General features: G+C 33.4%; 1 protein-coding gene across 1 annotated transcript in view; it reads right to left on the bottom strand.

Annotated features, from left to right (window-relative positions):
- Positions 1 to 16,057, bottom strand: part of AP3B1 (adaptor related protein complex 3 subunit beta 1) — a 271,201-nt gene that overhangs the window by 92,483 nt on the left and 162,661 nt on the right. The window contains exons 16-20 of the mRNA XM_082457114.1: positions 14,048 to 14,234; positions 12,947 to 13,077; positions 7,789 to 7,897; positions 4,825 to 4,972; positions 1,472 to 1,619 (exon numbers count right to left, since the gene is read on the bottom strand). Coding sequence (XP_082313240.1) covers positions 1,472 to 1,619; positions 4,825 to 4,972; positions 7,789 to 7,897; positions 12,947 to 13,077; positions 14,048 to 14,234 — 723 coding nt within the window. The remainder of the gene's footprint in view (positions 1 to 1,471; positions 1,620 to 4,824; positions 4,973 to 7,788; positions 7,898 to 12,946; positions 13,078 to 14,047; positions 14,235 to 16,057) is intronic.

Here is a 16,057-nt window from a genome sequence, read left to right as displayed (position 1 = left end):
TGCGTGAGCTTCAGTAGTTGTGGCACGTGGCTCAGTAGTTGTGGCTCTCAGGCTCTAGAGCACAGGCTCAGTAGTTGTGGTGCACGGGCTTAGTTGCTCTGCGGCATGTGGGATCTTCCCAAACCAGGGCTCGAACCCGTGCGCCCTGCACTGGAAGGCGGATTCTTAACCACCGTGCCACCACGGAAGCCCTAAAGCTCCTTTATTTTAAATAACATCTTAAGCTTTTTGTAATTTAAGTAGGAAATGAGAGGATATCAAACTCACTGTGTGGTAAGTTTTTATAAGAGGCCAGATTAATAAACCTAAAAATCTCTAAGATTTTATGTGAATTTTTGAAAAATAAAAATCCTAGATTATATACTATACATAGATATGTTTTAAATATAAATTCAAGTTTCAAATAGGTTTTACAATATTCAAGAATATTTGAAATAAGGTAAGACAGATACTAGCCAATTTTTAAGCATGCTTGTTCTTTTTTTTTTTTTTTAAATACGCTTATTCTTTAACAATAAATCTCTGGATGAAGGAGGGCAATTATTACTTTGATGAATTTATTTTCATACTTGGCTACTCAAATGACATTAAAGAAATTCATGTTACCAAAACAAATAAATGAAAAATATAGTAGGTTAAAAAGAAACTGAACTCAATAAAGGGCAAGGTGTGACCATATTTTCAACATATGGAATAATACATTTATTTATAAAAACCACTGCATTTGAAACCTAGCAACCCCATGATCCATTTATAGGCAGGGAATAATAATTAAAGATCAGAAAGATATGTATTAGGTCTGAACTGTGTATTAAAAACTACACTTTTCCAATTCATGGTTTTATTTTTTTGCTGCTAAGCAGACAACTTCTGGTGTTACAAATATTATACCAAAAAGCGTAATCATTCTGTTATAAGTGGTTCTTGCATTTGTTTTAAATATATGGCTATTGTATTTTTATTAACTATTAAAGAATGCATACTCTTTAATTAAACCTTTAAACATATTCTATTATCCAAATGCCTAATATTTTTTTAAAAAGCATATTAGTCTCAATTTCTTATGATGCATGTACATTTATATTTCTTTGCTCAATACTATCTCTGTGACTTCCCTTTACTTCCCCTTTGGCAAAAGTCTCCCTTGTTACATCACAGCCAAGAACAAAAATGTCATACTCATAACACTGAGGTCTCTAATTTTTGCTGGAAAGGGTGAGGTTAAAAAAAGTTTTTAACTTCTCTGCAGAGCTGAATTATAAGGGAAGCGATAATCCAGAAAAAAACAAAATGAAATCACAGGTGTGGATGAGTAAAGATGGTGTTTGTTTTAGTTGTCAGTGACATATTAAATTCCTTGCCTGGTTTCTTGATTCTCAACAAAACACAAATTTTCAGAAATATTTATTCGCAATTGGGAAAAGACTGTAAGACTATTTATTTTCAGTTACAAAAATTTGTAATCTCTTACCTTAGTAACTTTTCTGGATTCAGATTCACTTTCAGATTCTGATTCTGATTCAGAATCTGAAGAACTGTCTTCTATTGAACTAGATTCAGCATTGGAAGAATCTGAAGTTTTAGAGTTTTCATTTTCCTTATCCACATCTTCAGAATCACTAATCAGAATAATAAATTTTGAAATATTAGATACTTATATAAACAAGTTTAAGTAGTTTGAAAAAACAAATGATAAGCGTTACCATTTGTCCATTTTGGCTGTGAATCAAAATCTTTATAGAGAAGTGTATTTCACTGAGAACCATTTCTTTTTAGTGTACAAAAAGACAGTAAAAATGGTTTTAAAATTCCAGAACATGTTAATGAAATAATGATGAAGGTAGTATTACCTATAACCAAATAAATCAGAACCCATTCAAAACTAATTATACCACATCACACACAGTTCAAATGCAAAAGGTTATAAAATAACACTGAATGATATAATAAGTAGAAAATAATTAATAATTAAATGTTTGATTTACCAGAAATACACATTAGGTGCTAACATTAACAACTTCAAAGATAGGCTGATTTTAAAATGCTGTTTCAAAATACTAAGTGTTCATTAACAAATTTAAATATTTATACATCAACTTTTGCTAAAATAGACTTGCATTTTATAGATTTTTCTGTCCAAGAAAATTATTAACATATGTCCCCTAATGTGACCCTTAAACATATTATATGAGAAAATGTTAACCAGTTCAGAACAGAATTCTTCTAATGTACTAAGTCTTACTAAAAATGTAAGATTATCAGATATAAAGTTTTAAAATACCAAACGATCAAACCTAAGTGCTGATGCTATTCATTCATTTGTTCACTCGCTCCCTTACTTAACAAATATTTACTGACTGCCCACCATATTGTTGGCACTATGTTAGGTGCTAAGGATAACAGAGGTTAGTAAGATACAGATGATCTCCATGTACTCCCGTATAGAGTCTACCGTCCATTGGAGGATACAGAGAAGTAAGCTGGCAGTGACAATAAAGCATGGAAAATAATAAGTAATAAAGTATACTGTGTCATGAGAACACCTGGAGGAGCATCTAAACAAACTTGACCGAGAGTGGGAACGCTTCTAGAGGAAGAGACACATGAGTTGAAAAAGAGAAATAAGGCAGGCAGAAGGCAAGGGAAGTAGGTCTCCAAGAAGAGATAAACATGTAAGATAGCCAAAAGGTCTTCTCTCAGGGGAAAAGAGATGCCTTGTGGTCTTTTTTATTTGCTCAAATTTGAAGGTCTAGTTCTCTTTACCGTGTGTGTGTGTGTGTGTGTGTGTGTGTATTGTTCTAAAAATCCACTTCGTTAAAAAAAAAAAAATCTATCTTGTGCCAAAGACTACTAGGCACTTCATAAGCAACTATCTAATTCAGATGTTCTAACATATTCTTACTGGGCGCATTATTATCCTATAATATTCAGGAAAGTTAAGTAACTTGCTCAAGGACACACAGCCAGGAGGGGTGGAATTGGAATTTAAACTCAAGTCTGTCTTACTATAAAGACCATATTTTCTCCACTACCCAATACTCTTTCCCTTCAAATGAAAATACTTTGGAGTATAAAACTCAAAGTTAGTCACAAATAGTTATGATTACTAAAGGGTGGTTTTGAAGATACTTAAAGCCCCTTAGCTTTAAAAAATTATCATATAGTTATACTGGCAAAGTTTTTAAAAAAAATTCTAAGAGACAAGCAGAAAAACACATGGGGAGGGAGAGTGGTGAGGCAAGGGAAGAATCGATATTTCCCTGAATTGAATTTTGTGGAGGAAATATGATTGCTATTTATTAAAAATGGAGTCATGGTAACATCTCAGAGCACATGTAATTATATTTGATGACTAAAAAGTATGTTGTTGTTTTTTCTTCCCCTAGCAAAGAATGGCAATTTATTATCCCCCATTTAATGGTTAAAACATGTACTTAAAAATATAAGGTTTAGAATGTATCTGAGATTTCCTTTTGTATAATAAACAATTTTTAAAAATTCAAACATGGGTTAAAAAAAAAAGTCCATTTCTGAAGAAAAAAAGCATGAAACTAATACAATTTATGATTATAAATTTCTAGTATATTTATTTTTGCTATTGGAAAGGATATTTAGGGCACTGAACATAACTTCCCTTTCTAAGAAATGACACTTTTTATAAACTATGTATTATAGATATTCTGATATTAAATTAGAAGCAAAGAACTTCTAAGAAAAGGCTACTACAAACCAAGTAACTCGCTTGCTGCAACAAGTGAATGATTCTGAATATATTTAACTTCTAGCCTTTAAGATAAGAGTTTGAAGGTAAAAGTGTTATTTTGCTTTGCATCACTCAATTTTGATGGGTAATTATTGTTTACCTTACTGCTTAGAGTTTCAGATGTTAATCTAATGAAAAGAATTTACTGGTAACTAGCTTTTTAACTTTGCAATGATGAAAAGCCTGTATTAATTTAACCTACAGATTTCATTTGTTCTGAACAGGAAAAACAATATAAATCACTTTTAAAATCATTAAATCCTGACTTAAATTAATAAAGTCATAATTAGAGCATTATGCTGTGTTTGTTATGGAAGTGGCAGGGCGAGCTGCTTTAATTACTGTCTGTAATAAAAGGAGCAGAGAGCGTACTGCGCCCCAATCAGTGCTGTCAGCCAAGACTGAGCTAGGCTGCAAGCTCATCAAGTGCGCGGGCAGCAGGCTCCCAGGGAAAGGGCCATCGTGTCTGCAGAGGCCACTCACTGACAGCAGTGGGGAAAACAGACTCAGACAATCCAAGGTATCAGCCCCAATTACTCAAAATTTTAATGACACTTTAATACATGATAATGTTGTTGATAATGGGAGATCTTAAAAAGTGCTAACACTTAAATATCTTATGACCGTCTTCCTTCACAGCCCCTGACTCTAATAGTTGGATCATAATCTTTTTAATATAACATTATTTAGAAAAATCAATTGTCTTAGTTACATAATGGCAAAGTGTTGAAGGATTTAATTTTCACCCTCAGCAAAATTGCTTCAAAAGGTAATTAAGTGTTTCATACCGACTGCTTGATCACTTAACTCAGCCTTCCAAGGTTACACCAATTTTCAAAATGTAACCCCAAGATTTTTTCAAGTTCAAAATGAAAACTGAGCATTACAGGTAAGAGAATAATATGAATTAGTATTTTAAATTAATATTACAAGATTTAAAATCTGTTTGGGAAAAAAACACACACACACACACACACACACACTTATTTTCTCACTCAGTGTTAGACCGGGGGAAAAGACCACAGAATGTTTTTGAAGGAAATTCTGACAAAATAATTCACCTTTTTCCTTCGGTTTTGGAGTTCTTCGTGGCCGCTCTTTTGCTTTCTGCCTCCGGCTCACTTCCACTCTCACTCTCGCGCTCACTGGAGTCCTCACTGCTGTCTCCTTCCTCGTCTTGTTCCCCACTTTCACTTCCAGATTCACTCTCTGAAAAAAAGATATCCAGATGCTCCTTGATTTATAGCCATTTAATTATACACAAGGACACAAGTAAGTGTCAACATTCATCACAAATGAAACCAGATGCTGAATTTTAGTTTGGTGGACCCCGGGTGCTCCACATTTCCTATTTCTGCCCTCTGGTCACTTAGACTCCTGAACCCTGCGGCAGGGTAAGCATGGCAGGACTCCAGTGCACAGAGGAGGCACTCTGCTAGTGAGGGGGGAAAGGCAAAGAAAAGATCAACCAACTAAACCAAAGTGAGCCTATCTTGCTTTTCAAACCCATAAGTATTTTAGCTATGGCAAAAACTTTAAAGAATGATTATGAGGATGATATAAGAATAAAGAAATAATTTTAATTCCTCTACTTATAATGAGAAATTTTATTTAGAGAAAAGGAAGGGATTGTTGAATTTTCTTAGGAACCAATTTTGAGAGGGAAATGAGTCATTCAAATCGTCTTCAAAAATTCCTAAATTCAAAGGCAATAAAGCAACATCACTAATTAAAAAGCACTTATTTTAGCTAGTATAGGAGTCTTCCGTAGGTCAAAGAAATGATAAAGTTACACTGAGGCAGTATATAGTTAAATGTTTTATGAATAAATTATGGTATACTAGGGCTTTTTGCAGAAGTGATACATATAGTAATATTTATGTGTATTTTAAACATGAAGCATACTTTTTTACTAGTTGAAATGATTATAGGTGCAGAGTTGTATCCTAGATAAGAGGACAAACTGTTATCCCGGCCTATGATCTATCTGATGAAATGTCCTCAGGCAGGAACGTAACCTCTAGTTAAAACAGTATTCTAATAGGTAAATAATAGCTACTTTATGAGGATTAATTCATGTATCACAGCGAAAAGCTAGGAGTGCCTATATTCTTTTGGAACAGCTTGAAGTGGTTATAAGCATGAGTTCTCAAGCTGGAACGTCCGAGTTCAAACCCTGGCCCTGCCGTGTACCAAGTTGTAAGACTGAGCAAGTTATTCAGCCTCTCTGGGTCTCAGTTTTCCTTTCAGCAAAGGCTACTTCAAAGAGCTGTTGTGAAGATTAAATGATTTGAAACATGTAAAGGTGATTGGGACACAACAGTGCCTGCCACATGGTAAGGCACTCTTTATCATCAGCTTTTACAAAGAGCAAAATTTATTTTACCCAAACTTTACAAAGGCAAAACAAAACTGCTGAATAAAAATATTTTGAATTTGTTGTGATATCAAAGTTAAGCACACGTACATATTAACTTAGATAAATCATTTATGCTATAGATGAATAAATAAATAAATAAATAAATAAATAAATAAATAAATAAATAAATAAATAAGAAAGTATAGCATCTAAGTTACTTTCTCATGTTATTACATGGGAGTTCAACATGAATCTGGGTCCAGTTCACTTCAGGCACTGTTTATTTAAATTTTCAAGTTAGGAAAATCCTTGAGGAAATTCGTTTATCCTCAAGAAGGCATGCTCACTAGAAAAAAACTGGTAACTTCTAATGAGAAAAGTTCTCTCTTTCCTCTGGTAGCCAGAATGGAACTCCTGCCATATGACTCCCTATTATAAGTACTCAGATAATCCCATGAAAAGCCATAATGTTAATGGAATATTTCAAATATGTACTGAAAAAGGTTAGACTCTAAACAGACAGGAGCTTGTGAATAAATGGGATGGAGACAAATATCTATATGAAACACTCAACTACACAACATATCTTTCTCAATGGTCTATATCATTCCTGAAATTCCATATTTTTTAGCATTAACTCTTTGTATTGTAGTAATTTCTCCCATTTTTCAGCGTATTACTTCAGAAGGTAATGCACCACAGATTAACTTATCAGATACTGAAAACAAAGATTTCAACAGGGGAAACAGAGGAAAAAATGAATGAATTACCTTAATGTCAGGTAATGGATGACCAAGTACTAGTGAGCAGCCCTGGCTTCCCAAGGAATAAAGGTTTTAAAAGAAAGAGATGTCATTTGGTCTTGGATCAGATAAGTTTACTAGGTTAACTGTTACTAAGAGTATGTAACTCCTATATATACCTTATTATGCAAATCACTCAGACTTTCAGTATTGAAGAGACTTAAAAAGCATCTAACTCTACCCCTTCATTTATCAGATATAGAGAAGGTAAGTGCCTTATTCAATTTGCTTGGCTAAAACTCAGGACTTCTAGATCCTTCCTGTTCAGTATTTTTTTCACTGCATGTGGTTGCCCTCAATCTTTTTAGCTCTTTGTTTCTTTATAATACACAAGAGATTTATTAATTTTTAGTTTTCATGTGGAAGTAAAAGAGTAAAAAATGGATAAGAACAGACTGCTCAAGGTTAAAAATAAACTTTACATTTTACTGGGGGTTGGCCATAAAGTTCGTTTGGGTTTTTCCGTAACAGTTTACAGAAAAACCCGAATGAACTTTTTGGCCAACCCTATACAAAAGAAAAGTTACTTTTAAAGGCCCCACTAAAGGCTTATCAAATATAAAATTACATTTTTCAATATGCTAATGAATATCACAGGCAGTGTGGGTTAGAATTCAGAAAAGCATGCGTTCCCGTTTCAACTCTATCATTTATTAGCTGTGGGTCCAAGAGGCAATGTCAAATGAAAAGGCGTTAGAAATTACTTTGAAAACAGTGATACGTAAGTGAAAGGAATTATTGTAATGGTATAAACTTCATTTAAACCAGCTTGTTGAATATTATGTTCTAGGCCTTATTGGTCTATAGGAAGCACAGTATATAAGCTATAGTGAACAATGTTTTTCAGTGAATTAAAACCCCACCGTCACTGCTGCTCTCAGAAGAGTCCTCCTCCTCCTCCGCAGATTCAGAATAAAATTTCGTATCAGGATTCTCTTTCTTTGCTTTTCCTGCTGGGGTCCATTCTTTTGCCTGATTTAAAAAAAAAAAGTAAAAATGTAAATATCAATGAATTCTCATTAAGGGATTCAGTCTTCAGGTAAACTTAGTCATTCAGAATACTCTGTGAACCCAGAAGGAAGTTTAAAGCCTCAACAGAGAAGGCAACTCTGAGAATCCTGACACTGGTTCGTTCCCCTTTACCCCTAAGCAGAGGAACATAAACTCTCACTCAGAGCCTATTATGTTAGATCAACAACCTTGTTGTAACATATGATTTTAAACACTTGTGTATTTGTTGGTCTACAGAAGATTTAAACTAAAGTAAGATAGTCTAGAAGAGATGAGGGCAATTAGAGGCAGACATAGTAAGAGCAGTAAGAAATTCAAGTTCACAGCTTGATACTGAGGTAAAAGAAAAAAAAGAAAGAAAATACTTAGTATAGGCAATAAATAACCCGTACCATCTCAAGAGCCTGAACCCTGGGGTATCTTGGGGTTCTATCAAGACAGAATCTTGGCTTCTGTCTTTCTCTTCTATCCTAAACATCTAATGTATCAAGAAAGCCTATAACCACCACCTTGGTCAGAGCTCTCTCTCTCCCGGATTACAACAGTCCCTAACTGGCTATGTTGTATCTATGCCCACCTCCCATCTCCCATTCCAAGTTGGCTCAACACAGCAGCTAGAATGATTTGATTAACTCTAGTCAAGTCCCTCTTTGTTTGAAATGCTGCGAAAGGCCTCCCATTCACTCGGAAAAAATGAAGTTCTTACAGCACTCTGCTCAGCCCTACGTGCCTGAGGTCCCCTCGGTCCTCCCGCTGTTGCTCTCCCTCCTGCCCACTGCCCTCCAGCCACTCCTTACAGTGTCTTCAAACACCCCAGGCATGCTCCCCTCTTCAGGCCTTTCCCCAAAGCGCTTCCTACTTCCAATATCCTCCCCCACACGACTTGCGTGGCTCATTCCCTTACCTCCTTCAATTTCCTGTACAAATGCCACCTCAGGGAGGACCACTGTACTTAAAATTCCAACCTCCCATGCCTGGTACTTCTGATCTTCCTTTGCTCTAGTCTTTTTTTTTTGGTCACAGCACTTATTACTTTCTAACATACTACTGTATACAATTTATATATTTAACTGTCAGTCTATCCCTGCTAGAATGTCAGCTTCTGGAGAGCAGAGATGTTTGAATATTTTGTACACTGATATATCTTAAATGTGTCTGGCACAATAATCATTAGTTGGGTGATAGCATCTTAAAAACTTTAATACAGTGTATTAAAGTAAAAGAAATTTTTTTTATAGTGTGACTTTGATTCATTAAGAAAAAATTAAATCATGTTTCATACACTCTCTTTTAAAGGGCAAGAAAATGTATATTTTTTAAAAGGTCAAGAACGGTTAAGACTCATTTATTTATCACACTTTTGAGCTTCTACTATGTGCTAGCCTGCTAGAGTAACATTTTGTTGTAAAGAAATTCATAGTAGGACAGAGGTTCTTATTCAAGAGGGGTTCTCAGCACTGGATATATGTCAGAATCACCTGAGAATATTTTTAAAAATACTAATACCAACAATAAAAATACTAATACTAAAAAAGCTAATGCTTGGGATTCACTTCCTAAGATTCTGATTTAAGTGGTCTGGTGCAGGTCTGACATAGGTTTGTTTTGTTTAAAGATCTCTGTATGATTATAGTGTACAGCTAGGTTTGAAAACCACTGATCTAGAGGGCTTATGGGCTTAAGATATGTTGCTTAAAAGGATAAGCTTCAGTAACTTGGAAAACTATCTGGACAATAATAGAAAAATAAGTAAAAATTACTCAAATATATTTGAATAAGTTACTAACATAAGATCAGCAGTATTCCTTTCTTTTTTTATGTATATTTAAAATGCTCTGTCCTCCAGTTACAAATAAAGATGGTATTCTATAAACAAATTTCTCCTATATTTAATGAACAGTGAAGTTCATATTTTTCTTAAATCCAAACAAGTAATATTTTTCTGAAGGCTAGTAAAAAGTGTGTGAGGTTAATTTATAGGAAAAAAATTACTTAATTAGACTATGGCTTTCAGGGTAAGACTGAGTCAACATATAAGGAACATCAGGCTCCTATGCTCAAAGGGGTATATTATTTTGACATGGCCATGGACTCTCTATTCATGGAGTTTTAGGTTTTAAAGGGTAAAGACTAACAATAAAAATATTTTACTTTTCGTTATGGTCTTTTATGACTATGATAATTGTATCATTCTAAGCAAAAGAAATAACAGGGAAAAGAGAAGAGGAAAAGAATAGCAAGGCACTAATTTGAAAGTTCCTATGTAGGATAAAATACTGATAGTAACTGATAGTAGATGTGTTTATAAAGCAAAATACCCTTGATATGCAAAAGACAGTTTTTCTGTAACTGGGGAGAAAAGAACTTCCTAGAACTAAGCAAAAAAAAAATTATAAAGAATCTTGAAAACTTACTGGTGTCATAATATAAATATATATCATATATGATATCCTGGAAATGGTAGTATGCAATGCAAAGTGACTTCTAGTGTCAATGTGACTAGGTTTCATGTTGTTTTGATTAAAATATCAGATTATCTAAGCCTAGGCCATTATTCTTACTAAGTTATATTTCATAGTAACAAGATGTGACCCTGTAAGATCACTTTATAGTAAAACTAGGATAACACATGTATTACGTGCATGAAATACACTGACGGGACTTTAGAGGGGTGAGGTAGAATGAAAGACTATGTGAACAGTACTTTCTGCATTGTTGCAGCTGCATCTTATAATAAAACTATGTGCATTATTTTTATATTTACTTGAGTCTCTATAGTATAATTTTAAGTCAGTATGTCCAGAGACCAACAGACTGAAACTGTTTTCTGCATGGCATCAACAGAGTGACATTTTTTTCCAACCAAGTTCTATCAATTATAATTATCCTCCATAATAAGCTACCAATTATTAATTTTCACAATGTAGTCAGCAAAATGAAAAAGAAATCAATTTGTATTTGTTGAACTGGACAGGTGAAATGAATATAAGAAAATAGGTTGTTTAAGTACTGTCCCTATAAGATAGTTAATGCTTAGAAGAGCACATGAAAATAGAAGCCAGCCAACCAACCAACCTATCAGCCAATATAAGGATACTGCTGAGACCAAATTAAATTGCATGGCATTCTTATTAATTTCTGAGATGATAAACTATTTTTATTTTACTTTTTTTTGGTGGATTGGGCAGCAAGGAGGAAGGATAGGGCGGAAGCGGGGGTAGGATAAAAGGATGATGCTACTTGGACCAAAACATTATGTACCCAACAATGAAAAGGACAGAACCATAAAAACAACAAACAGACATAGAAATTAGGAGAGACAGTATTTCTGTGAAAGAATCATAACAAAGAACATGCTCTTTGTATTCTGGCACCTGACCAAAAGTTTCACAAGTAAGCCAATTTTTTTTAAGAATACTTAAGTGTAGTATGTAGATTTGAGGGGAAATCACCAAACTTAGTTGCAAGGAGGAGCATGCAACTGGTTTTTAATAAGTTTTATAATTTAAAAAATCATCTCTAAATAGAGATAATTTGTCACAGCATGAAAACAGTGGTGTTAAATACTAAGGATAGTACAGATTTGCAAACAAGCTCAAGCTTTCTCTCCTCATGTTACATAATAAAATGCAGTAAGAGAATGAACAATGGACTCAGATAAGGGTTGGAATCCCAATTCCATCACTTACTAGCTATGGGAACTTGGGCAATTTACTTAAGTTCTCTGAACCTTGGTTTCATCATCTGCAGAATGGGAATAACAATAACGATCACTTATAATCATTATGAGGTTTAAACAAGATAATGTTTATAAAACTATCAAAGTACACTCCAGGGTCTGCTAAATGGAGCCATTATCAGCTATTATTGCTCTTGCCACACTCCAAAGCCAGACAAGTTTGTGTAGTTAAGAGAAACATATTTCTCAAAAGAATCAAATTAAATGGCCAGGCCTGGGGAATTCCCTGGCGGTCCAGTGGTTAGGACTTGATGCTTTCACTGCTGTGGCCCAGGCCCAGGCCCTGGTTGGGGAACTAAGATCTTGCAAGCTGCGCAGTGTGGCAAAAAAAAAAAAAAAAAAAAAAAAAAAGCTATGCCTGTTATAGAAATTCTTCAATTTAAAGTAATATTTTTTTTCCATTGTATATGGAAAAGTTAGGCAAGAAGATTAATTGACTTTCTCATAGGAATTAGTGAGAAAGACCGGTTATCTGAATCCTAGTTCAAAATATGTGTTCTACCAGATAAGCATCCAGGATGTAATACCTAACTGTTCTTTTTTATTAATTCTACTTAAAAAAGTAACAGATATATTTCACATAATCAATCTCTAAAGACAATCAGAAGACCCATCTCTTTATTTCTCTTGTTTATATAAGAAAGAAAGAGATAATACTAGGAAAGAACACTAATTCTCTTACTTTAGTGGCCAACATGTTTTAAAGATCTAGGAAAAGGTTATTTATACAGAGAGCTTTTTTTTTTAAATGTGAAAGCAACATATTATTCATTTTAATTGTGACCTTATGTAAGGACATTTTTGGTACATGATGCTTCCTATTTATGTTTAGGCTTCACGTAAAAAAGGTTCATCAGAAAATCGAGAAGAACACTTTGTATGGTTTTTCTGGAAGAGACAGCAAAAATGATTTAGAAAACATTAACAGGAAGCTTACGAATCTCTAAACTAAGTAGGAAAAGCTCAGCCCAATGAAACTAAATATCTTAGAAATTGAATGTACACAACTACAAATGCAATACCACAAATGTGGGTGGCACTGATGCAGAGAATTCCATTCTCTATTCCCTTGAAGAAAAGGAACAGTACATGTACAACGACATAGGAATACTACAATATTTACTTCCCATAGCAGCAAGATATATCTAACACATTACATTTAGAAATACCAGAACAATTTTCAATCCCCCAAAAAAGCTTTTATATAAAACAATAGTTATTCCAGAATCTCCCACTGCTTGACAAAATTAATTTCAGAAAGGTCAACTTACCAACTCTATTACTTCTACATTTCGAACTGATGGGTCAGGCGCCACCTCTGGCCAATTAGATAATTCCAGGTACCCAGTAGCTTTAGTGTTGAGAGTATGAGACAAAGTGCCAAGCTGGTAATGATCCCTACCTATTAAAATAGAGGAAAATATAAAATAAACAATATGAGCTGTATATAACAGAGAACAATCCTAATCAGAGCTCAAGGTAATTGGCATATTACCTCAAATGTCAAGGAATAAATATAAACTAGGAAGCTCTTCATAGGTCAAAAAACTGATTTCAGTCCATAGATTACAATAATCTCCCCCATAATGGTCAATAAAAAAGCTAATCAGTCAGTGTGTTTAGAGGTGTTGCTCTGATATGTAGCTTCTCTAAAAATTACTTTACTGTGAATATTAAGAATGACAGCACAGTTAAACAATCCATATACATGTCTTGCTACAAACACATTCAGAATTTTAATAGTTTTTCTACAAAACTGAACTGCTTTTTATCGCTTTACAACAATTAAATAAGAAATAATATGAAAACCAAAGTATATAATCATTTGATTCCCACTGTAATGGCTACCTGTTAAACTGAGAAAATAAACACTCCTTTTAAAACGCTGGGGAAAATAAGTCAACTTCCATCTTTGAAAAGCAAACAAATATAAAGGGATATTTTTATGAAACAATTCTTCCTGGAAAGGCTTATGTTAGTGTACACAGAATATTTATTTAATAACAACTAAGTATTAAGGTGAATTATATATGCATTAAACAAAGCTATCTATTTAAAACAGAGATGAAGTCAATGTCTGCAAAAACAACATAGCTTTTATCTATTGTTCAGCCAAATCATCTGGTTAGAATAAAAATAAAATCAGAAGATTGAAATTATTTAGGTAAATAAGGTCTATAAAAACATGAACTACTATAAAGCTTGCGTTGGAGAACAGATGAATGAGTAGAAAGCACACAGTTCTTATATATTTACATATGCTAATCAATTATATTTTCTAAGAGATAAATTTTAAACATGTTAGAAATGGGATATAATGTCATAATTTTTTAGACAACAAATATTTTGCAGGTATATTCTGGTAATAGTACCTTTAAAAGGAGACTCAAGCAGTGGTGCGGGTTTTTGAGCCAGGAATATTTTTTTGGCATATTTACTTAAAGCTCCACTCTTCTCATTCGGAACAATAAGCTGCCTAATAAATCTTGTACGGTCTCTGATGTCGTAGTTTTGATCATACTTGCCGAGATTTAATATGTACTGGGTAAGCAATTTTGTCTGTTGGAGAAAAACAGAACAAGATGAGAATAGTTATTTATGATTATTGATAACTCTGGATAAACATATTTAAAGAGGTAATAAAAATGAATGGTTATGTCAAACAAATGTTGTTCCATAGGGAATATGCATTTCTAATGCTGCAAATGGAATTCTGAAGCCAAAGCACATGTCCTCTTCAGTATTGGGGAGGTGAATGCTGAGTACTGAGAAGCAGCCATGTGCTAGATTATTAAACTGCTGAAGTGGAAAGAAAGGCATCATTAAAAAAATAATCATATATGGCAAACCCGCTGAAGGGTCTACGTGAGAATAATGAATGTGGAAATACAACTAAAAACATGGCACTCAAAACTTAATCGGAAAAATATGCAGGACATCAAAACATCAGAGAGTATTAGGGGGCTGGCAAACTGCTTCTCCTGAGGTGTGTTTTATGAAGAGATACTGTCCCTGGCATAAGCAGTGTCTGCACTCTGACTGCACTCAGTTACTTTACCCTGAATTATGACCCATTAAAGCAGACACATGAATCACTGAACTGGATTACTGCAAATTATTTGCAGTGCATTTAGCTGTTACTTTTTCATAAAAGCAAGCTGCTGATGCCCTCTAAAAACTAGGATAAAAGACTCCTTCCATTTTTTCCCCATGTTGCTTATAGCCTCTGGTAATATTGGTCATTTATTTATTTATGTTAGGGAACAACTTATTATAGCAGCTTTTACACTATAATAAGGTTTCCTAAGTCAATTTCTGAATGTACTACATTAACATATATTGAGATAATTTTAATAATAATTAAACCAAAATTGAAATGTTAACAAAATAGGTTTGTATTTTAAACTCCAGTTATTTTATTGAAAAAGCATAATTTTAATTTAGAAGGTTACACACATACAATTCTAACTATAAATAGGATTCATAATACATGGAAAAAATAAACATCTGCATTAGAACATTTTACAGACATTAGAAGTGGATTAAAAAAAATAAAATCAATGAAGTCAGGCAAAGCTAAAGATAGTTCTATAACAATAAGCCAAAGTACAGGAATGGTGTGGTAAACTCTTTTATAATATTAATTTGTTAAGATAATTGATTTGGATAAAAAGCAACCTTCTTTCAGTAATCTATTTAAAAACCATTAACCTAGTTCTACTAAAGCAGAACTACAAAAAATACAAGTGAAAAATGTTAATAGAGCTATTCTAAATTTGGTTACCAACTACTGCTATCCACTAATCATTAGACCATGTTGGTTCAACCACAGATAAGAAAAATTCTATGATTGATTTTTAAGGACAATTAGCAAAATAGTCACCAAATGAGTAATACAGGTCAAAAGGAGGTGTTGTACACTGGACTGTGTAATCAGCTTGCTGGGATAACCTGGGAAAAATACACCCAACTGTTAGTTTCCTCAAATGTAGAGTGAGAATCTATAACTAGGTTAACTCTAAAGTCTATTTTTGAGTGTTGAGATTTAGAATACGGAACTAAAATAAATCAGAAAAATAAAATAAGTCTATTCATTGAAATAATTTTTTGAGTTAGTGGACTGATTCATCTTGCTTTTATTTCTGATCCCTGAAATTAATGTTTAGGAAATTAAATTATTTCAAAATATTAACAGACACTATTGAAAGTGAGATAGAAAATTTTAAGTAATTGAAATTATGTAATTTCTATAATATGTATTTATTGACTGTAAAACTTGTTTTATTATATTGGTAGGTTATGAAACAGTTCTACCAAAAATGTATTTTCAAAAATAAAATTCTAAAAGATAAAATCATATCCATGTTCAATGATGCATTAAA

The sequence above is a fragment of the Balaenoptera physalus genome (assembly GCF_965194825.1).
Source record: "Balaenoptera physalus genome assembly, chromosome: 3".
Lineage (NCBI taxonomy): Eukaryota > Metazoa > Chordata > Mammalia > Artiodactyla > Balaenopteridae > Balaenoptera > Balaenoptera physalus.
This window is presented reverse-complemented; position numbering and strand designations above follow the sequence as displayed.